At 42.2% G+C, this 22,280-nt stretch overlaps 2 protein-coding genes across 4 annotated transcripts in view; one reads left to right on the top strand and one right to left on the bottom strand.

The window, feature by feature from the left end:
* Window positions 1–8,485, bottom strand: part of TMEM63A (transmembrane protein 63A) — a 37,120-nt gene extending 28,635 nt beyond the window's left edge. Inside the window, exon 1 of the mRNA XM_081186400.1 lies at window positions 8,354–8,485. The gene's annotated coding sequence lies outside the window, so the exon portion shown is untranslated. The remainder of the gene's footprint in view (window positions 1–8,353) is intronic.
* On the top strand, window positions 36–22,268 carry LOC308582898 (left-right determination factor 2-like). Of its 3 annotated transcripts, XM_081186471.1 has the most exons (7): window positions 36–132; window positions 4,929–5,580; window positions 14,207–14,351; window positions 15,995–16,216; window positions 17,944–18,187; window positions 18,848–19,087; window positions 21,608–22,268. In XM_081186471.1, exons 4-7 carry the CDS (start codon window positions 16,090–16,092, stop codon window positions 21,945–21,947), a joined length of 951 nt encoding a protein of 316 aa, XP_081042597.1. In that variant the 5' UTR covers window positions 36–132; window positions 4,929–5,580; window positions 14,207–14,351; window positions 15,995–16,089; the 3' UTR covers window positions 21,948–22,268. The 3 variants fall into 3 exon arrangements, with proteins under 3 accessions (XP_081042597.1, XP_081042598.1, XP_081042596.1); XM_081186472.1 differs by lacking the exon at window positions 4,929–5,580; XM_081186470.1 differs by lacking the exons at window positions 36–132; window positions 4,929–5,580; window positions 14,207–14,351 and having other exon boundaries at window positions 14,704–16,216.
* Window positions 22,269–22,280: the final 12 nt, after the last annotated feature.

Here is a 22,280-nt window from a genome sequence, read left to right as displayed (position 1 = left end):
TCCCTGGCGGACACGCCCTTGGGCACCACCGGCAGGCCGCTTTCTGTAAGGTGACAACGAGGCTGTGGTCGTTGCGTTTGTAAAATCTTCGCAGGTGCGGCGGGAGGAAACAAGGCAGCTGCTGCTTCGCTGGTAACTGATAACACACACGCAAGCCTCGTTTTCAAGTATAGGTCTGCCGCCGTTTGCAGGCTGTACGAAGATGGGAGTATTTCGTGGCCCCTTCACAGGTTGTGTATTCTAACGGGAGAAGCTCTCGAAATATATAAATAAATAAATAAAAATTCCCCAGGAGCACCTTAGAGACCAACTAAGTTTGTTCTTGGTATAAGCTTTCCTGTGCTTGCACACTTCTTCAGATACCTAAGTGTGCATGTGCACGAAAGCTTATACCAAGAACAAACTTGGTTGGTTTCTAAAGTGCTCCTGGACAATATCTATAATTTCGACTGCGTCAGACCAACACGCCTACCTACCTGAAAGGAGAAGCTCTGTGACTTTATTTAAGGTCACATCCCTTCAAATTCATTGGAATTGGATTTGGTGGTTCTACCTAGTGGTGTGGGGGAAACAACCTACACATGCTCAAAAGCACTCCTAACTTCATTTATCTGGATATAATACCCACTTAATTCAGTATGGCTTACTTCTGAGTAAACATGGTTAGGATTGTGGTGTATTTTGATTAAGGTGGGAAGAAAGATATCCATTTTCTCCACAACATGCATAATTGTATAAGAGGAAGTTTTTCTTCCTCTCCCATGATCCTAAAACTCAGGACCATTCAAGGAAGCTGAATGCTGGAAAATTCAAGACAAACTAAAAAATTGTCTCATCAGCTGTGTTTCTTACCAGCTAATGCTAGGAAAAGGTGCTTCTAGCCTCCAGTGATAGGATCTAGGAGCACCACCTGAATACAAACTTGCTCCTTTAGAGGGAGTACAAGTTGATTCAGAGCAAGTAACTGGTCGGTCTCTAAGACCTGGGAAATGTTCTTTGTCTGAGTCTTGCCAAGTTTCAAGCTTAGTTTATGGGTCCTCATCCAGCCCACCTATGCGCTGATCCAGGTCTTGCACAGCCTCTCCTGATTCAGATGTTACAGAGAAATAGAGCTGAATGTCATCAGCATAGTGATGACACCTCACTCCAAATCCCTTAATGATAGCTCCCAGCAGCATCACATAGATGTTAAATAGCATTGGAGACAGAATAGCGCCCTGCTGCACCCCACAGCACAAACACAAGGTTACAACTAATCACTGTAAGCCCATCCGTTCCTCAATTTGTGAACAGAATTGCTTTTGTTTGGCACTGTTTTTCTGGTGGCAAAAGCCGCATTTGCTCACTAGTTAGCAAGCACTTTTCATTTCTGGGAATAAATGAAAACGTAGTGTCTGTGACATGGGTCAAGATTCTCTTAAATCCTTTTAACAATTTTATTTTGAAGATACCACATATCCCCTGAACAGCTCTTTAACACCGAAGGAAACTAAATATGCAAGTGCATTTGTGTGACTTTCTTCATATGTGGCTTAGATTACTGGACACCCGGACATACAAATTTCAGATAAATCTCACCTTTCCATTTATCCTTCCCAGCAGGATTTTCCTCTGTGGGTCAGCGCCCCTGTAGGGTGTACATATCCTCAACATTTTGGGCAGCAGGTGGTACGAGGAGTTACCACTTACACAACTGCTCCCTGTGGTCACAACATTTCCACTACACAGGCATTTTGTTTTTTCTGAGTGGTGAATGTTGAACTGTGGCCAGATTAGCTGTTAAATGCTTTCCTGTTGAAACCCTAATTAATAGATCTAATTCATTTTCTTGACACTTTACTTCCAGATCCTTTTGAAGTTTTCGTCACATATTATGCTTCTTAGATGTAAACCATTGATGCTTTACATGTACCTTCATAACATAAAGTGAGAATATTACACAAGTACCGTATAAATCAGATTTTTGCACTCATCTGTAATACTGAGCAGATGCAAGCCAGTCTTTCCTGTTACATGAACATTAGGCTGTAGCCCAGACCAGTTTGAGCCAGCTCAGAAGGCACCTGTATAATTATCTATTGGATTTTGCTATTATTATTTAGAATTTGAATTAACTTGACATTCAAAACATGCTGTACAAAATGTTTTTGCCCAAATCTACCAATACCAAGACAAAGGTCTACCAGGCTTGCATGTTGAGTACACTGCTTTATGGTAGTAAGTCATGGGCAAATTACACTCACCGGGAGCAACATCTCAATGCCTTCCACATGCGCTACATCAGGAAGATTTTGGGCATTGCATTGCATGGCAGGACAGAGTCTCAAACAAATATGTGAATATGATCAAGCCCACATTCCCAGCATAGTCACACTCCTGTCTCAGCGATGCCTGCACTGGGTTGGTCATATTTACAGAAATCCCCCAGGACGTGCTCTATGGGGAGCTGGCTTCAAGCACAAGGCCTGTTGTGAGACCAACTCTCTTATATATATATTTTTTTAAAATATATTTATTAAGAGTTTAATAGTTACAGAAAAAAGAAGAAAACAATAAAAAGTTCACAATACATCAAAAATAAAGAGAAAAAAACAAAAAAAGAACAATACAACAAAACAACAAGAAAAGCAAAAACATTCAAAAAAACACATCCAATATCTCTATATCTCTACCTTTCATTTACTTGTATCATCGACCTCCTCACACCTCCCTTTTTTGTATTCTTGTTCAATTAGCTATTTCAGCAAATCCTTTCCATCTTTCTCAATTTTTGTTCTATAATTTATCTTAACACAATCTGACCTTAAATTTTACACTTTGGCCCATTAACAATCTATTTTTACTTAGTTCTTTATAACATCTCTGCTAAATCCATGTAATTTCATTCCAGCATCCTTCTAACATTCATTAATTTTACAATATTTCTGTAAATATACTTTGAATTTTTTCCAATCTTTTCCCACCAATTCTTCTCACTGGTCTCGGATTCTGCCAGTCATTTCCACCAATTCCATGTAGTCCATCAGCTTCATCTGCCATTCTTCCCGGGTGGGTAAATCTTGTGTCTTCCAGTGCTTTGCGATGAGTATTCTTGCTGCTGTTGTAGCATACATAAAAAAAGTTCTATCCTTCTTTGGCACCAATTGGCCGACCATGCCCAGGAGAAAGGCCTCTGGTTTCTTCAGGAAGGTATATTTAAATACCTTTTTCATTTCATTATAAATCATCTCCCAGAAGTTCTTAATCCTTGGGCCAGTCTCGCACTCTGTTTTTTAATTTTTCAAAGCTCTGCAGTTTTAGTCTATCTCCCTCTTGCTCCAGAATTTCCCAATACTTCGGCCATTTGGCCTCCATATTGAGTTTTTTCTGAGCTTTTGCTTCCATTGGTGACAGCCATCTCGGGGTTTTATTTTCTAACAGATCTTTGTATCTTATCCAGACATTAAACAGTGCTTTCCTGACAATATGGTTTTTAAACGCTTTATGTGCTTTAACCTTGTCATACCACAGATATGCATGCCAACCAAATACATTGTTAAAACCTTCCAAATCCAACACGTCAGTATTTTCAAGAAGCATCCATTCTCTCAGCCAACAAAATGCGGCTGATTCATAATAAAGTTTAAGGTCTGGCAGGGCAAATCCACCTCTTTCTTTAGCATCAGTTAATATCTTAAATTTTATACGAGGCTTCTTGCCCTGCCAGACAAATCTAGAGATATCTCTCTGCCACTTCTTGAAACAATCCATTTTGTCCAAAATTTGCAATGTTTGAAACAGAAACAGCATTCTTGGCAGTACATTCATTTTTATCACAGCAATTCGACCTAACAACAATAACTTCAAATTTGACCATATTTCTAAGTCCTTTTTCACTTCAGTCCAAAATTTTTCATAATTATCCTTAAATAAATTCACATTCTTAGCGGTCATATTAACCCCTAAATATTTCACTTTCTTAACCAGTGTTAATCCTGTCTCCTTCTGAAACTTATCTCTCTCGATCTCAGTTAGATTTTTCTCTAAAACCTTAGTTTTCATCTTGTTCAACTTAAAACCTGCTACCTGACCAAATTCTTGAATCAGTTCCAGAACTCTTTTAGTACTAGATTCTGGCTCCTGTAAAGTCAATACCAAATCATCAGCAAATGCTTTCAGTTTGTACTATTTGGCTCCCACTTGTATACCTTTTACCAGTTGGTCCTTTCTAATCATATTTAGCAAAACCTCCAGGACCGATATAAAAAGCAATGGAGAAATTGGGCAACCTTGTTGCGTTCCTTTCTCAATCTTAAATTCTTCCGTCACTACGTTATTCACAATTAATTTAGCCTTCTGTTCTGAGTAAATTGCACCTATACCATTTCCAAAACCTTGACCAACCCCCATCCCCTGTAAATTCTTCTTCATAAAACTCCAAGAAATGTTGTCAAAGGCTTTCTCCTCGTCCACGAATATCAAAACTGCTTTAGTATTGATCTTCACTTGTAGTTTTTCTATAATATTAATTATATTCCTCGTATTGTCAGACAAGTGTCTGCCCGGGAGAAAACCCACTTGATCTTTATGACTTTCTTCTGTTAGCACCTTTTTTAATCTTCTAGCCAAAATGTCTGCAAAAATTTTGTAATCCACATTAAGCAGTGATATGGGGCAGTAGTTCTTAAGCTGTGTCTTTTCAATCTCTGTTTTCGGTATAAGTGTAATATATGCTTCTTTCCACGACTCTGGTGCCTTTTTCCCTTCCAATATTTCATTACAGATTTCTTTTAAAGGCTGTATTAACCATTCTTTCAAAGATCTGTAGTATCTTGAAGTCAATCCATCCAGTCCTGGGGATTTACCCAATTGCGAGACCAACTCTCTTATAAAGACATCTGCAAACATGACTGGCAACATTAACCCCACTGTGTGGGAATCCCTTGCAGTGCCTGAGACAGTTACGTCATGCATCCACAGCAATGGCCAGAGGACGAATGACCGCTGCTGGGAGGAGCGCAGGAAGAAGAAACGCCATGGTACACCTGCATCAGCACAATTGGATGCCTTCATCTGCCCCAGCAGCTTCTCCCTTATCAGTCTCTACAACCACAGCAGGTGCTGTAACTCTCAAACAGTTTCACTCTACTCCCAAGGCACACTTCATTGTCTCCCAAGACAGACAGATGCCAACAACAACAGCTCAGGCCTGGAAGCCAACCCTGTATGCAAATTCTTTAATCACATGGCAGTATTAAAAGGTTTCATGCATGCACAACAGGGAAAAAAAATCTGTTTTCCTTGCTCTCTATTCTGAAACCTCCGCTGCTCTCTGACCCCAGCTACCTGATCCGCACACAACCCTACAATACTCTTCTTCTTCAAGCTGCTTAGAACTTTGAATGGGTGCATTTTGTTGTGAGCTTCCATTTGTACAGTTCTAATTTTAATAGTACAGATGCTCACGTTGTTAACAGCTCTGCAGTGACAGTAATTTAATTCACACCTCCTTTGCACTTTAGGAAGGCAGCATGAGTTCCCACTGATAATCTCACAGAACATACCCAATGCGGTGAACACAAGATAGTGCTGCTCTTTGAGGTAGGCAGGGAGCTCTTGTTGGTGTGACATATGCAGTGTAGCTAGAGGCAGCAAAGGGATGTGAAAGGGAAATGTACGATTACATTATTTTAATAAGATAGAGAGGTGCCAGCTTCCATCCCCCCAAAGGAATGACTTTAGCACAGGAGTGGGGAATCTGTGGCCCACCAGATGGGGTTTAACTTCCAACTCCCATTGGCTTCATCTAGCATGGCTGATTGGGAAATGTGATGGTAGATGTAATTCAGCAACATCTGGGGGCCCACAAGTCCCCACACCCCTACATTAGTAAAACAGAACCAAACCAGACCACAGAAGAATTCCACTATAATCCCATATACTCTGCAGAAAATGTCTCTTCATTCAGGCGTGTTCCGAATGGCGCTGGCTATAGTTCAGAATAGTATGATAAAATAATTCCAGATTTGTAGTAACTGAAAGCACAAATTGAAAGAGCTGGCACAAAAATTCTCACCCATGAATCCCCTCTTTCCCCACACCACATTCTTACCCGACTCTGGACAATTTTAGTTTCTTTCATTGTTACATGTTCGTGTTGGTTACTTCCCCCTCCCTGAAATTGCTTTATACTTCATTTCTATAGGGTGGTTACTGCTGCTGCTGCTTCCACCAAGCAGTCCTGCATTCTTAGAAGTTATTTCTTTCTCTGCAATGCTCCGAGCCCTTGCCACCGCCTTTATCACATATAGAGAGTGTGCATTCTCCTAGCACATGGGTAACATATTTGTTGAGTCATCCTTTATCAAACAGCAGTCACGTCTTATCAATCTTCTGTCTTGCAACTAAGCATGTGACTAGTATTTTGTAAATTAATGCAGCATGGGGAAAGTATAAGCAACAACAGGATAGCTCTGCATGGCTTTCTTGGATGCATTTACAGTGTGTTGCAAGGTCATTTTTTATTGGGAACTGGTAATGGAAATTGTCATTGCTCAAAATGTGTTTAATTCAGATTGTCTGTTTAAGACAACTGGCTGTGGCCCTTCAGATGTCTTTGGATTCCATGTCCCATCAGTCCCAGCCAGCTAGGCTAATGTTCAGATATTATGGGAGTTGTAGTCAAGCACAGCTTCCCCATCCCAGGTTAAAAAGAGTATATATGAGCCTGAGGGGTAAAGTCCCTTTGAACATGTGTGATCTCCATATTGTAAGATCTTAGTAAAGAGGTAAAAGAGGTTAAATCCCTTTGAACATGTGAGAGCTCCGTAATCTCACATAGTTTGGCCCTAAATGGCTTGAAGAGATGGTTCCTAGAAATAATGACCCTCAAGCTACCACCTGCATACACACACCTGTACTTAGTTTTGCCTTCTTTTTAATTATTATAATTTTAACATAGCTGATTTAACTATATGTATCAAATATGACTTTTTTAAAATATAGGAAAGTCATTTTTTAAAGAATAATGTGTCATAAATACAACAAACATCTACAGGAAAATCCTGAGTAAAGCAATTCCCACTGGGTGAGCCCCAGCTTTAATAAATGGGAAGTTAATATATGTTAATTTCTCAAAGAGCTTTATTGTGACCCCTGGACATTTTTAAAGCCTTTAAGACTTTTTCATTATGTCACACACAGAAGTTTCATACTATTGCTGGATCTTGAGTTCTAGAGTTCATGTAGGAACTGAGCCAGTGTAAAAGGAAAGATAGTTGTGTATATATTTAGGCCCTGCCACACAAATGCTAAGAGAGAGAAACAGAAGTTATACTTTTTGTGAACAACAAAGTACTACATACTTTGAGTAAATGTTTTTTAAAATCCTCTGAGTATGGAAGGTTCTGTCACTTAACTCAAGCAACTGTTCCAGAATCTCAAATGATATTATTGTTAATAATGTGTAACAGTCAGTGTATGTACTATTCATACCATATATGGAAATGTTACAGCAGTCTCTGTAATTTTTTGGCCAAGATCTAGCAAAGTGCCACCTCTTTCCTAATTTACAGTTGGAGAATTAAAGCTCTTTGCACTAACCATCTCGCAGGTCTTTAGCAGGAGACTTTCTCCACAATTCTTATTTAGATTGGTCTTTAATATGTATTTTGGCTGAGGTGATGGAGCCAGCACCTTTTAGGAAATTTAGAAATGCAAATCACCTTGTATTTTATTTGCATGAGGTTTGTGACAGGCTCTGCCTTTGAAGGTCTTTATTAATGTATCCAAATAACACCTAGTAGAAGTTGCTGTTATTTGCAGAAGGACCTCTGAAAGGGGTGGGAATGAATGGAGCAGCATTTACTTTTTCCTTTGTTGGAACAAGAGACACATGGAGAAATTAAAAGTCAACAGAATTCTAATTATAGGAAGAACTTTTCTTATGCAATGCATAATTAACCTGTGCAAATTGAAGCCACAAGATGTAAGAGGAAACCAAGAGTTTAGTCAAATTAGTCACATTCAGAAAACCTACTTGCATGCCAATGAATTATAGGTGTAATCCACCACCTGCTGAAATCCATAGCAAGCCTCTCTCATTGCACCATTCTACATCATTTTCTAATTCTATAGATCTTCAGCTATGTTACATGCCGTTTTAAAATGGCATATAACATAGATCCCTGTTAAAGGAATGCAACCTCTGGAAGCATATATCACTGATAGAACAAGATGTAATTTAACAATCATAAAATAGCAATAATAAAACAGCAATAATAAAAAGCAGTCCAACAATATACATGCAATAATCTGGCTGTTTTTCATAGCTCTGGTAAACTATGTTTGTATACATAAGGCAGGCAATGCTTACCAGGTCTTGGTATGCTGAACTTTCGTCTTGTCTCCAACCAGCAAAACAAAATTCAACTCCTGAGGAAAGAGGAAGTGAGAAATAGCTAGCTGAAGGAAAGTAATTAAGCTGTTGTGCTCCTTGTTCCCTTTTCTAAAAAGTGCCATAGAAAGGTCTTTTATGCAGAAAACCCTGGCACACTGCAATGTAATTCACTATAATTCAATATAATTCAAAGCATAATTAAGTGCAAATAATTTAAAACCGACCCACGATTTTCTGCTGCAGAGTGCAGTCGGATGGGGTATAGATAATGTCCACTAACTCGTACAATAACATGTACCATCTCATATAGCCTACTTGAAGTAAAAACTCGGTCTGCAGTAACAGTGACTTGAAATGTGCCACATTTTATGTATTGAACACATGCTTTCCATGTTGGAGAAATATAATCCCTGAGGACAAATAATGCAAATTCTTCTTTAAATTTACACAGGAGGAGGGTTGTAGCAAATAATACCCTCCTTTGATTCTCTATGAAAATGTTTGCTTTTATTTAAAATATTTATATGCTGCTTTTCTATTTTAAAAATCCAAAGTGGCTTACAAAAAAAATTACACAGTTGAATCAAACCTACATACACCTAAGACCATCAAAGAAGTTGCTGCCAGGGTGAGCAGAGCAGTTTTAAAATATAAAAATAAAAATTGGATGAAAAGAGCAGAACCACTGCTGATCGTCCATTATAAAAACCTTAGAGAGAAAAAGTATCTTAACCTGTTGTCTACAAGATGATAATGTTATCTTGCAGATCTGCCTAGGGAGGATATTCTAAACACATGATGCCTCCTGTGAAAAGGCCACCTCCCCAATCATCATCTAACCTCTGCAAGCAATAAAACTCTGAGAAGGGTTTCAGAATCTTGACAATCAGAGTAATTTCTATGGGGGAAAGCAGCCCTTTCCAGTATTCAGAGTTGACTATTGGGTGTTTGGGAAGTCGGCAAGTTCCCTGCAGGGAGCTCAGTCAGGCCACTGATCCAGCCACATCTCTACCTCCCCTAATGATGTCAGGTGTCGCACAGGTGGACATGGTTTGGGGAAAACAGCCTCATAGACCACATTGAGACTCCTGTGCTCCCTCCTCCCCCTACATGGTGTGAGGAAGAGTTCAAAAACTTTCTCTTCCGTTTTTACATACTTACTGCGGTTTGCTTTGTCATGCCTGACAACCTGTGTCTCATTTAAAACAAACCAACTTCAAACAGTGGTTTTTGAAGCTTGAAAGTTTAAATGCTATAGTTAGTGTTTGTTTTTAGTCCATGGTTTATTAAGTTTTTCACATTCATATACAGTGGTACCTCAGGTTACAGACACTTCAGGTTACAGACTCCGCTAACCCAGAAATAGTACCTCAGGTTAAGAACTTTGCTTCAGGATGAGAACAGAAATCGTGTGGCGGCGGCGCAGTAGCAGCAGGAGGTCCCATTAGCTAAAGTGGTACCTCAGGTTAAGAATAGTTTCAGGTTAAAAACAGACCTCCAGAACGAATTAAGTTCTTAACCCGAGGTACCACTGTAATGTAACAGTACAGACCCTTAGTCTCCCTCCACCTGACCTCGTTCTTGCTTCCTCTTTTCTCTTTTCTAAGTCACTCTGCGTTGCCTGGATACAGCATTTTCATCTCTGACATTCAGTTATCTAGCATGCTATAAAGCAGGCATAGGCAAACAGCTCTCCAGATGTTTTGGGACTACAATTCCCACCATCGCTGACCACTGGTCCTGTTAGCTAGGGATCATGGGAACTATAGTCCCAAAACATCTGGGGAGCCAGGTTTGCCTATGCCTGCTATACAGTATTCAGGTTTGCATGCCTAGATAAAGGTTAGGATGAATGAATGTCAGCAATGCTCTGCCGTAGTCCTAGATTAACATCCATTAAGTCAGGCAGGTTTCCCTCACTGCCCTGTGCCTCCCACTGTTTCTCGTTGTGGGTATTACTCAGTGAAGAGGTCCAAAAATGCACTTCCAATCTCCCAGAAGCTTGATTTTATGTATATAGAATATAATCTTGTATAGTAGTTGCAGGAGTTCCTGTATCCAGTTTTCTTCGCTTGGTGTGGTCTGGGCTTTCCAGTATTGAAGGATTATTCATTTTGCTGCAAGTCTGGCTTGGTTGCATCTCATTCCTGCAAATACAGTAAACTTTGGTATAGCCTATCTTGTAATATGGCCCATTGACAACTATGGAAAGCATAAGAATAAACATCAGATTAAATAAACTGAGGCACTAGCCACCTCTAGCACATATGCTGTCATACTTTCTCTTGCAGATGTGTTTGAAATGCTTATCTTTACAATTAGGTTTGAGCCTATCACACTTCTCACTTAACACATAGGATTTATTGATGAAAGAGAATGTTGTCATTATGCAAGTACACACCTGCAACAAAGCAGGTGATCCTTATGGTATGGTTAGATAGCAAAAACTAGTTTTACATTTGCTGAAATGGCCACTATAAACTTTACATGTAGTCTTTGGCTGGTCTCTTATATTTCATTCTTTGCAGACACTTTAAATCCCTTGTCTGACATTTTAAATCCACCATGTAGATTCCAATACACATCACAAAGAAGGAGCTCCTATAAAATGCCTGCCTTTTCTTGTTTGCATGACAAAAAGGGAATAGTAAATCCAGCAATTGGAGGAGATAATCACCACTGTGTGAAAAAGAGTTCAATCCACATTTTTTTCTTTCTAACTGAGCTTCAACTGTTTGCCTAATAATTTTATGTTACCTGTTGAGCTCATAAATCTGCTTCCAATACACATTTGGCATTAAAGGGTTTTCTTTCTATTAGACTGGACATCAGACATGAAAGAAAGCACTTTCTAATCTAGGGTCCCTCACTGCAGTGCACCACCAGAAGATGGTATTTATCATTAATGCTTAACAGACCTTAACACATACCGCTTAAATCCATGAAAATAATGAGCAGGTGATTCAGAACTTCGTTCACACTTTTGGGTAGAGTACTTCTGTGGTGACAGCAATAGTCAAAGTTCATGCTTGCTTTGTAAGTCCTGATTCCAAAAGTGGATAGCTGTATTAGATAACTCTGTTTCTATTCCTTCAGAATACACAAAAATGCTTTATGATCTCTTCCCTGGAAAATGGGCTATGAAGGTCTTTTTGTATCCATGCCTAAGGATTGGGTATTTCATCCTGCATTAGATTGGTTAAAAGAAAATAATATTCAGGGGGTTTATTTCACAGGGTTTGAGACATCTAATACAGGTGCAGTTCAAGATTGCAAGTTTGCATTTCAATCATGCTGTTTGGGCTATCCAAATAAATCCTGCAACTTTCACATAGTACAAAATTCTCTCGTGGAAGACACCTTCCCTCCCTTTTTAAAACTTAAATTATTTGCTTACAGGGCAGCTGGGCATGCTACAAAGTGCAGTGCTGGTGTGACTGAAGCCACCTGCCACCTTATTTTGCCCAGAGGCACTCTCTACATTTATGCAAATATGTTTTGTGAGTCTGTGTTCTGAGTCCTTTAAGACTCTAGCAAAGCTCCTGCAAACAGGTGATAATTATGGTCAGGTGGTGGTGGGGATTCTTGTGAGTACACATTTGCCATGTAAGGGATCTCTCTAGGACAGTGTTTCCCAACCTTTTTTGGGCAAAGGCACACTTGTTTGATGACAAAAATCTCGAGGCACACCACCATTACAGCCCCGTGACGTCAGCGCGCAGCGTCACGCCGGGAGGGACGCACGAAAGTGTAAGTTTCAATTTTTCCCCCTCACCCTTGCCTTCCTTCTGTGCCAACCGCCAAAAAGCCAAGAAAAAAGCCAAGACTTTAGGGCAGCAGGTCGACACGGAAGAAGCTCCTACCTAAGGACAGGTGCGACGGCCGTGTCCTCTTCTGCCACACTTGGCAGCCCTGCCTCACGGTCGTGACTCCCACCCTGATTTCTCCCCGCAGGTCGAGCGGCACAGGCAGCCCAATGTGTCCAGCCCAGACACAAGCCCCGCTTCCCCACTCTAGATCCTGAATGCGACCAAGTGCTCTGGACTCCCGAGCAGGGTGGGAAAGAGGACTCGCATCTGGTAGCCTCCGGGCTCCTCGCCTGCTCGAGGGATGGCATTGCAGGCAAGCTGCCGGCCGTCGCCATCGCCGCCCTCTCATGCGAGTGGACCTGCCCGGAGTGGTGGGCCAGGGGAGGCTCGCTCTCTGTGGGGATGTGGCCCGCACACGCGGCCCCGCTTCCTCCTGCCCAGGGCTGAGCTCCTTACCCGCGATCTCGGTCTCGCGCATGCGGATCCCACTTATTCCGAAGCTCGCGCCACTAGCCGGGGCTCTCACACCGTGCCAGGGCGAGGCGGCGCGGCCCACTGACGTCATCGCGGCTCACCGCCGCCCTCGACTTCCCTGTTCCCTCCCCTCCCTCGGGTCGCCGTGGTTACCGAGGACTGCAAGCTGCTCGGGCGAGCGTGGGGCATTAAGTGGGAGAAGGAAAATTAAAATTAAAACTCACCTGAAGGCCGCCTCTCCGGATATGAAGCTATCTTTCGAATTTTTTAATTTTTCCCGCGGCACACCAGGCAACGTCTCGCGGCACACTAGTGTGCCGCGGAACACCGGTTGGGAAACACTGCTCTAGGACTACAGTAGGTCATGACCAAAGATGTTTTACAATTATGGTGTATTTTTTTTAAAAAAATATATATTACATTTGTTTGGAATTGTACATTCCTTTTTATTAAAACCTCATTGAAAACCTACCATTCCAATGAACTGAAATTTATTTTTCATAGAAAGCATTGCTGAGTATAAAAGCATCAAACACTTATGCTGTGAACACATTACACATTACACACTTATGCTGTGAACACATTACACGGGAGAAATGTATCAAGACAGAGTATTGCATAAGAAGCAACAGGATTGTGGCTAGTGTGTGTGCTCTGCTTCTCAAACCAGTGATGGGAGCACACTTGATGCAGGGTACATGAGAGCGTGGAAGAACAAGTGTTGGTGATGGAAAATCAGCATGGCCTGCAAAAGCAAGTCCTGCCTCTCTAAAACCTTTTAGAGTGTCAACAAGCATGTGTGGATAGGGGTGATCAGGTTGACAGTGTACACTTGGATGCTCAAATGCTCCTGAGTAAACATAATGGGATAAGAATACAGATTATTTTGGGTCAGTAACTGACTAAAGAGCAGGAAGCAGAGAGTAGTAATAAATTGACAGTTCTCATATTGAAAGGATGTAAGAAGTGAAGTCCCTCCAAGGATCCTTATTTGAACTGAAACTTTCTAACTTGTTCATAAATGACCTGGAGTTTGGGAAGAACAGTGAAGTAGCCAAATCTATAGAAAACACGATATTATTTAGAGTGTTAAAAGGTATTGAAAAGAGCTCTGAAAGGATCTTTCCAAACTAGATGAAAGGGCATCGAAATGGCAAATTCAGTTCAATGTAAACAAGTGTAAAGTATTGCACATCGGGGAAGGGGGTGAACCTAACTTCACATATACACTGTTGTGGTCTAGCCTAACCTAGTTCACAGGGTTGTAAGGTGAGGTTACTAGACGTCCCCATTTCCCATTGAAGTTGAAAAGTGCCCCCTGATTCATTGAAAAAAATGTGGTAACCTTATATAATGTAAGGATATAATAAGGAAAGAGAGAACAATATAATAATAATAATAACAAACAGGAAGCTGAAGCAAGTATGAGGAAAGGTTTTCAGTTTAGCAACAAGTGAAATAAGGCGGAAACATGATAGAGGTTTTTCAAAAGCATGGTTGGTGTGGAAAAAGTAGATAAGTTTGCCTTCCTCTTTCATAATACTAGGATTTTCCAATGAAGCGGAGTAGTGGAAGATTCAGGACAAACTGAAGCACTTCAACATACAGAGCACAGTTATGGAATTTGCTTTCCCAAGATGTCACGATGGCCACCAAGTGATTCCAGAAGGGATTAGACAAATTATTAGAAGGTAAAGCTAAGCTGTGAACCTGTATTTGCTATCTACAGGATGAGAGGCAGCATGCCTCTGAATACCAGTTGCTGTGGAGCACAGAGTGGCTGAGGCAACCCAGTCAGATGGGCAGCATATAAATAATAAAAGTATTATTGTTAAGGAAGGAAGAACAGCTGCTCTTATGCTCTGTTTGTGGGCTTCCTATAAGCAACCGGCTGAATATTGTGGGGAACAGGATGTTGGACATGACAGCATGGGCATAGCCAGGATTTTTCGGGGGGGCAGGCATTTTGTTGCGGGGGCAGAACCTCAGTTTGCTGTGTATTTTTATTGATTGGGGGCAGCTGCCCCTCCCTGCCCCCCCCCTTGGCAACGCCCATGCATGATAGTGTATATACAGTATGATCAAGCAGAGCTCTCCATATGTGCTTAATTTTTCAGTAACTATGCTTTTTTTGCTATGAATGGAAATGTCACAGAGATTAACAAGGCAAACGTTCCCCATATTAGAAGGATAATAACCCCTGAGGAAAGGAGTTCATTGTTGCTTTGCTCCCTCTCAAAGATGGTTGTCTTCTGTAATAAGTGGTGTTACTGCAGTAATGGGATTTTACCAGGTTTTTCTCCTGAAAAACGATGTGGTAGTTGAATACTGCCTTAAATGCCCAACCTGTATGTTTCAGAAATCTAACATTCAACCTTGCCTGGTTCAAGGAGATAAACTACTAAAGTGTTATGATTAATGACTATTAAACAGCAGCAGCAACAACAACAGTGTAACTGTAGTAATTCATTAACTTGGTAAAAGAAAGTACTTGAACTAGAGAGATTGTTCTGGATATATTTTTTTAATGTAGCTATTGTTAGGAGAATTAATATGTTACAAGTTATAGTGTGTTCCATCTTTATGATCAAATTTAAGGAATTCTGTGTGATCCATGTAGCATTGAGCTACATTGGCTATCTATGTGAACACCATAGATCTGCACCCGGCAGAAAGGCAGTTTAGTTGCTCTCTCCACTGATATCCACAAGACTTTGCATGAGGTTTTCTGGGTTATGAAGCAGGACCTAATATTAATCTTATTAATAACAGTAATTGATGTGATTTACAAATGCTAAGTGGTCCGAGAATTAGTCCCAACCCTCCCACCCTGCCCAGTTTATGTATTCACTGCACAAAAAAGGTGACACAGCGCACTTCATAATGTTGCCATGTCTTTTCCTTCGTGGAGATTCGGCAGACAACAACAGAATGACTGGAGGAAACCCGCGTTGTTTAGGGCCACAGAGAGCTTTGGCAACGTGTAGAGAGTCTTCTAAATATTTCTGTTTTAAGTTCAAATGCACTGGAAGGTGTTACTATAGCTTGGATGTATCAAAGGGGATGTAACACTTCCAAGCCCCCTGCCTGACTTCTGCTTGTGGAATTTGTAATGCCAGTGGGATCAGACTTGCTATATAAACCCACCACATTAGATCCCTTTCCCATTCAGGCAGCTTGAAACCTTGCAGAGCTGTCTCTTCTTCGCCAAGAACAGCTTGTGCTGAGGAGAGAGAAAGAGAGAGAGAGATTTAGGGGCTCTTCTCCCCACCGATAGCTAGGCAAAGGATGGCTGTGAATCTCAGGTGCTTGCTAACCTGTGCTCTCATCATAGCTGCCACCGTGAATGGATTTACCCAGAAAGGACTCAAACAGATATTGCTGGATAAATTAGGGCTTCCTGAGGTCCCTGCTCTTCAGAAGACAGACATGGAAAATCTGGTCATTCCGGAAAATACAAGGAATAAATACATGTCTATGCTGAAGCGCCGCCGAGAGAAGCGGAGAGCAATGCCAAGTCTAGCTGGAATCCTGAGAGGAATTCCTGGCAATGCAGGTAAACTTTGCTGTTATCGTCACAAGTAACTAAAAGCAAGTCAGTCCTAAACTGAAATCGGCATCTGGTCTAGAATTTTATAGATTCAGGCTGTGTAATAACTATTATGCAAATCACTATAACAGTATCTCTGAGAAATGCAGACCTAAATTTATACCCAAAGATTAATTTTTCATCTTCAGTCTCTCTGTATATACAATACATTTGTCCTGAATGTGATGATAAGGTGCTGCAATAGATTTGTTTAACAATTAAACAGGATTGATTTATGGGAATGTATACCTCTTGAATAAGTATCTCATGCTTCATGTTATTATGTATTATATTGCAAGTGGTATTCATACAGTTAATCTGCTATTAGAAATTCACTGGATTAATTTGCATCCCTTTCCTGAAGGGCAGCACAATCTTAAGTGTGTTTACTCCATATGTCAAAAGGACATATTCTCAAGTAACAATGCAATCGTATCCATACCTACGAAGAAATAAGCCATACTGAGTTCAATGAGGCTTGCAAGGGAAGTGGATGTTGGATTGCCCACTCCTTAGCCTGCTTACTGTATCTGTACTTCCTTTATCTATTTTCTTACATGTATATTACATCTTTCTTCCATGATGGAACCGAAGGCACTGTACATGTAGCTTTCAAGCTACATGACACCCATCTAGGCATTGACCAGACCAGACATGCTTGCTTCAGCAATGTACATTCGGGGGAGGGGGACTGAAGGTTTAAAATAGGCATTAGGTGGAAAAAATGACTATATACTGTATGGTAGCTGGTTTAACCATTAACTCACGGTGGCTCTAAGTACATAGGGAACCTCTTATTTATGGGTTCCATCCACACGGTGAGTTGTACTATTTCTCAACAACCAAGGGAGTGTGTGACACAATTCAACTCACTATGCTAGTGACTGTGTAGCACATAGTTACTTAGTGTATTATCTAGCACAATTATCTCTTTTTTTTAATGAAGAAAGGCACCAGAGGCACCTTTATATGATCTCTGTTTGTGTTTTATGTACTAAGCTCGCAATGCAGAAAGTATTGCAATTGGAGTAAAAAAAATGGGGGGGGGTAAACAGTTGCCTTTCTCACTGGTTCCTGCTGTGTAGTTGACACAGTCCATATTAGCACATATTTCCATCACCAAGAGGGTGGGAGAGAGGAACAGTGTGGGATGAAGTTGCAGAGGAACAGAGGAACAGTAGAGAGTAGATTCGCACTGAGTACCAATCTGCCATATCTTCAGAACTGGTGTCCAGTAAATAATGTAACTGCAACGTGATTTCATATCTTTTGTAGACAACTCCTTCCAGTGCTAAGCTTTTCTTAAAAAGATTTTCCTGATGCATAACTTAAAACCTTTTTTTCTGTTATTTTAAAATAACAGCCTGCATTTATACAGAACCAAAATACAAAATGTCCCAAACTGGAAAAACAACCTATTAAACTGTCTTTCTCTTTATCCACTGGGGTGCACATGAAGAAGATATGATTGATCTGTCACAGGAATAAGGAACTTGTGACCAGTGGGATGTTGTTGGACTGACCACTGGACCAGCTGGCTGGGGCTGAAAGGAGTTGGTGTCCAATAATATCCGGCGGGTCAGATGATTCCTCTCCCTATTCTGATGTAACATAAAAGGAAAGTATTTGTTTTAAGTGACAGACGAAAACAAAGATGAATATAAGAATTTCAGTTGTTTCCAAATTCATAACAGATATTCCTGGAGACATTCTCTATTCAGACACCACCCGTCAAAAACTTATCTTCGACATGGAAGGCAGGATACCAGCAAACAGCGAAGTCACCATGGCTGAGCTGAAGCTTTTCAAAAAGCCCCTGGAGAGGAAACACCTGCCCATCAAGCCATCTCATCGGCCAGTCATGAATGCCAGGGTGAGCGTGTACTGGGTGCAGCCCCAAGAGAATGGCACCAACCGGACCTCTTTGATTGATTCCAGGTACGAAGGAGGAGTCTAATCTAATGGCTCAGGAGAGGTGCACTTGAATAGAACCACACTCAACAGGGCTGTTTCAAGGGCAGAGGGGGCAAGCCTTCTCTCAGATATATGCATGGTTTTCAAACTGTCTTCATTTCCTTACAGTATTTCCCAGATCAGATCATTAATTAAGATGATCGTCATAATTGTTATTTTCTTGAAGAGCTTGTCTGCCTAATCTGTTGCTCTGCAATTACAAAAGCAGGGTTTACCTGTTTACCTCATTGTCAGGCATACATCTAAATGCACCCTGGGGGAGGGGTGTATAAAGAATTGTTACTTATAAGGGAAGCCTTTATGCAAAAGTTCAGATCAAGAGTCTGCAGTCTAGGCTTTTACAGCATTTCTAACCTAAGTGAATTTTATTTTGCCTTTTAAACTGAGGCGCCTTTTCCACCCAAGTTCAGAATGCAATATGTGAATAGGCTCTGAGATCAGGCAAAAGTCCTATTAGTTCAGTTCCTTGTCTGAAAACAAATATTGTATACTCACTCATTCCAATGTTTTTCTTTCAATTTCAGTCTGTTATTCTGGAATAAAGAAGCTAGTAGATATCTCCCCCTATATGTGTTTTTATTCTAGGTTCTCTCTCCACTATTAACCCATTTTTTGTCCATTTAGGTTAGTTCCACTTATGGAGTCTGGCTGGAGGAATTTTGATGTCACCCAGGCAGTGCATTTTTGGCTAAAGACCAAGATGCAGGGGCCGATGCTCCTGGAGATCTGGATTGAAGGAGAAAGATTAGGCAGCTATGCCTCTGAAATGGCCAAAAGTGTGCGCTTTACTTCTCAGGATCCTTCGGACAAAGCACTGGGCAAGCCTGAGTTGGTGCTTTATACCCTTAACCTGGAAGACTATGGGTAAGTTTCAACCTTTAATCATATTGGTGACCGAGGAATTTTATTTCTGCCCTTTAATGCTGAAGACAAACTCAGGCACAGTTTAGATAGCCCTTAGACCCAATCCAAACCATGTTTTCTCAAAAGTAAGCTCAGTTGATTTTGCTCAGTATTGCAGTCCTACAGCATGACAATAGGCATGTTTACTTTCCTTGCTATGTTTAGTGGCAGTAACTCTTAGGTAATTTTGTTTAGGATTACCCCTCTACTTGCTTCCATTGTACTTTTGGAACTGATCTTGAGATACTCATCCACCTTGCATTGCTTTTAAAAGATGCAATGGTTGCATTGGATATACAGCTATCTATACAGTGGTGCCTCGCAAGACGAAATTAATTCGTTCCGCAAGTTTTTTCTTCTTGTGAGTTTTTCGTCTTGTGATGCACGGTTTCCCATAGGAATGCATTGAAAATCAATTAATGCGTTCCTATGGAAACCACCTTCAGACCAGGTCCGGGGACAGACTGTCCCCCGACCTCTTCTGAAGGCTGGGGGGGGGACAAGGGCTTTTCTTCCCACCCCCAGCATTTTAAAAAACCCCGGGACAGCGGAGGACTTCTCCGCTGTCTGGGGCGATCTTAAAATGCTGGCGGGCGGCATTTTAAAATCGCCCGGGACAGCGGAGGACTTCTCCGCTGTCTGGGGCGATGTAAAAGCCCCTGGGAAGGCAGGCAGGGGGGACAAAGACTTTTGCCCCCCGCCCGCCTTCAGAAGAGGTCCTGGACCTCTTCTGAAGGCGGGGGGGGGCGAAAGTCTTTGCTCCCCACCGCCTGCCTTCCAAAGCCGTCCGGGACAGCGGAGAAACGCGCTGCCTTTCTCCGCTCTCCCGGGAAGGCAGGCAGGGGGGAGCAAAGACTTTCGCCCCCCGCCCGCCTTCAGAAGAGGTCCTGGACCTCTTCTGAAGGCGGGCGGGGGGCGAAAGTCTTTGCTCTCCCCTGCCTGCCTTCAAAAGCCGTCCGCGATAGCGGGAAGCGCTTCCCTGCTATCCCGGACTGCTTTTAAAATGCTGGCGGTGGGGAGCAAAGCCTTTCGGCCCCCGCCGGCCTTCCTGGACCTCTTCTGAAGGCCGGAGGGGGGGGGAAGGCTTTGCTCCCCACCACCAGCATTTAAAAGAGGTCCCCGGAGATTTCCCTATGGGCTTTCGTCTTGCGAAGCAAGCCCATAGGGAAATTCGTCTTGCGAAGCGCCTCCAAAACAGAAAACCCTTTCGTCTTGCGGGTTTTCCGTCTTGCGAGGCATTCGTCTTGCGAGGTACCACTGTACTGTGGTACACAAAAATCCCAACATTCAACTAATCTCTTCCAAAAGCTGCTGATTACTGCTACATTCTTGCAGTATACTGGAGACAAACACTCACACAAACCATTGTGAGAGAGAGAGAGAAAAGGTTAGGCTGCAATCCTAACCCATTTGGGAGTAAGCTGCATTGAATTCAATAGGACTTACATTGGAGTAGACATGGGTAGGATTGTGTTGCAAGTGAATCTCTCTCTCTCTCTCTCTCTCTCTCTCTCTCTCTCTCTCACACACACACACACACACACACACACACACAAAGAATAGGTGAAACTAATTATGTTTGGTTCATTAAAACAATGTTTTATTAGGGAGAAATACAGATTTTATTGTTGCTAAACTGTGTGATGCAGTGGATAGAGTGGACCAGGGAGTCCAGGGTTCAAATCCCTGCTCACCTGGAGACCACTGGTTGAGTCTGGATCAGCTGCCATCTTTTGGTCTAGGGTTGGGGTACCTGGGGCCCTCAAGTTGTTGTTGGACTCCAACTCCCATCAGACCCAGCTAGTATGGTTAAGGATGATGAGAGTTGCAGTCTGGCTACATCCAGAGGGCCACAGGTTCCCCACCCCCATCTTAGGGTACAAACCAAACCATCAGCATCAGGGCTTTGTGGAGTAGCAGAACATTCACGCCCCTGCTGCTCAGGGCAACCAAGGCGTGCAGGTAAGGGACAGGACGGTGGGGTCTAATGTTGTTATGTGACAGCAGTGAGTCCAGTTCATAGCTCAGCCCTGCCTCCTCTCTGCCCTCAGAACACACCATTTCATGGCTTTCCACCGGCTCCCTCTGGTTAGGCCTACTGCCCACCCACACATTTGGAGGGCAGAAGGGGAAAGTTGACAACATCAGCACTGGCCGGTGGGAGGTCGGTTTAGTTGGAAGAAGAGTCCCCTCCACCTAACCCAACCCTTCTTCCCCAAGTTTGGTATAAGGAGAGGTGATTGGATTTCTCTGCCCTTCTAACCTACTTCACATAGTTGTTGTGAAGATACGTATGTATGAAGCCATGTGGGAAGATATCACGTGTGCCTCGAAAGGGTAATAGACAATGAAACACATACCAACACTTAAACACTAGAAGAATAAGCATGTTTGCGCCAGTTCTAACATTTGTAAGCTCCAGATTGTCTCTAGCTCAGGTCTTTCCACATGTCAGACATAAAACTATCTACTTTTCGGCAGGGGACCTGGAGATTGTGAAGGAGGAACCCTGACTGAGAAGACTGCCTGCTGCCGCCAGGAACATTACATCAATTTCCGAGAGCTGACCTGGACACAGTATTGGATTATCGAGCCGGCCGGCTACCAGGCTTACCACTGTGCGGGTGGCTGCCGGCAACCCAAGAACTTGCTGCGCCATTTCGGCTACGGAGAGAGAACCTGTGCTGTGGTGGAGAGCTCTCCGCTCCCCATGATGTATCTTGTCAAGAAGGGAAACTACACTGAAATTGAGGTGGCAGAGTTCCCTAATATGATTGTAGAAAAATGTGGCTGCGTCATGGACCATATAGCAGCGGTCTAGCCACACACCAAACACAGAATGGCAGAAAGGCAAGAGGCAGCCTGTTACAGGATGCTCTTTTCCTCGTTTAGTTCTCCTAATTCTAACCACATATCACCCGTGGCACACTGAATTCGGTTGCTGGTCTTCTTCATACATTTGAACAATAATTTGGTTCCTCTCCTGTCATAGGTATACAATTTTGCAGACGCAAATGCAGGTTGTTCCAATCTGGATGGAATTTTGCAGCATATAACTTGTATGTCTGCCTTTCATGGCCACGATGGTTATGCTCTATCTCCACTGTTGCAGATAGGATGCCTTTGTACAAGAGGTTGCTGGGAATCTATCATT

The sequence above is a fragment of the Podarcis bocagei genome (genome assembly GCF_964188305.1).
Source record: "Podarcis bocagei genome assembly, chromosome: 3".
Classification (NCBI taxonomy): Eukaryota; Metazoa; Chordata; class Lepidosauria; order Squamata; family Lacertidae; genus Podarcis; species Podarcis bocagei.
This window is presented reverse-complemented; position numbering and strand designations above follow the sequence as displayed.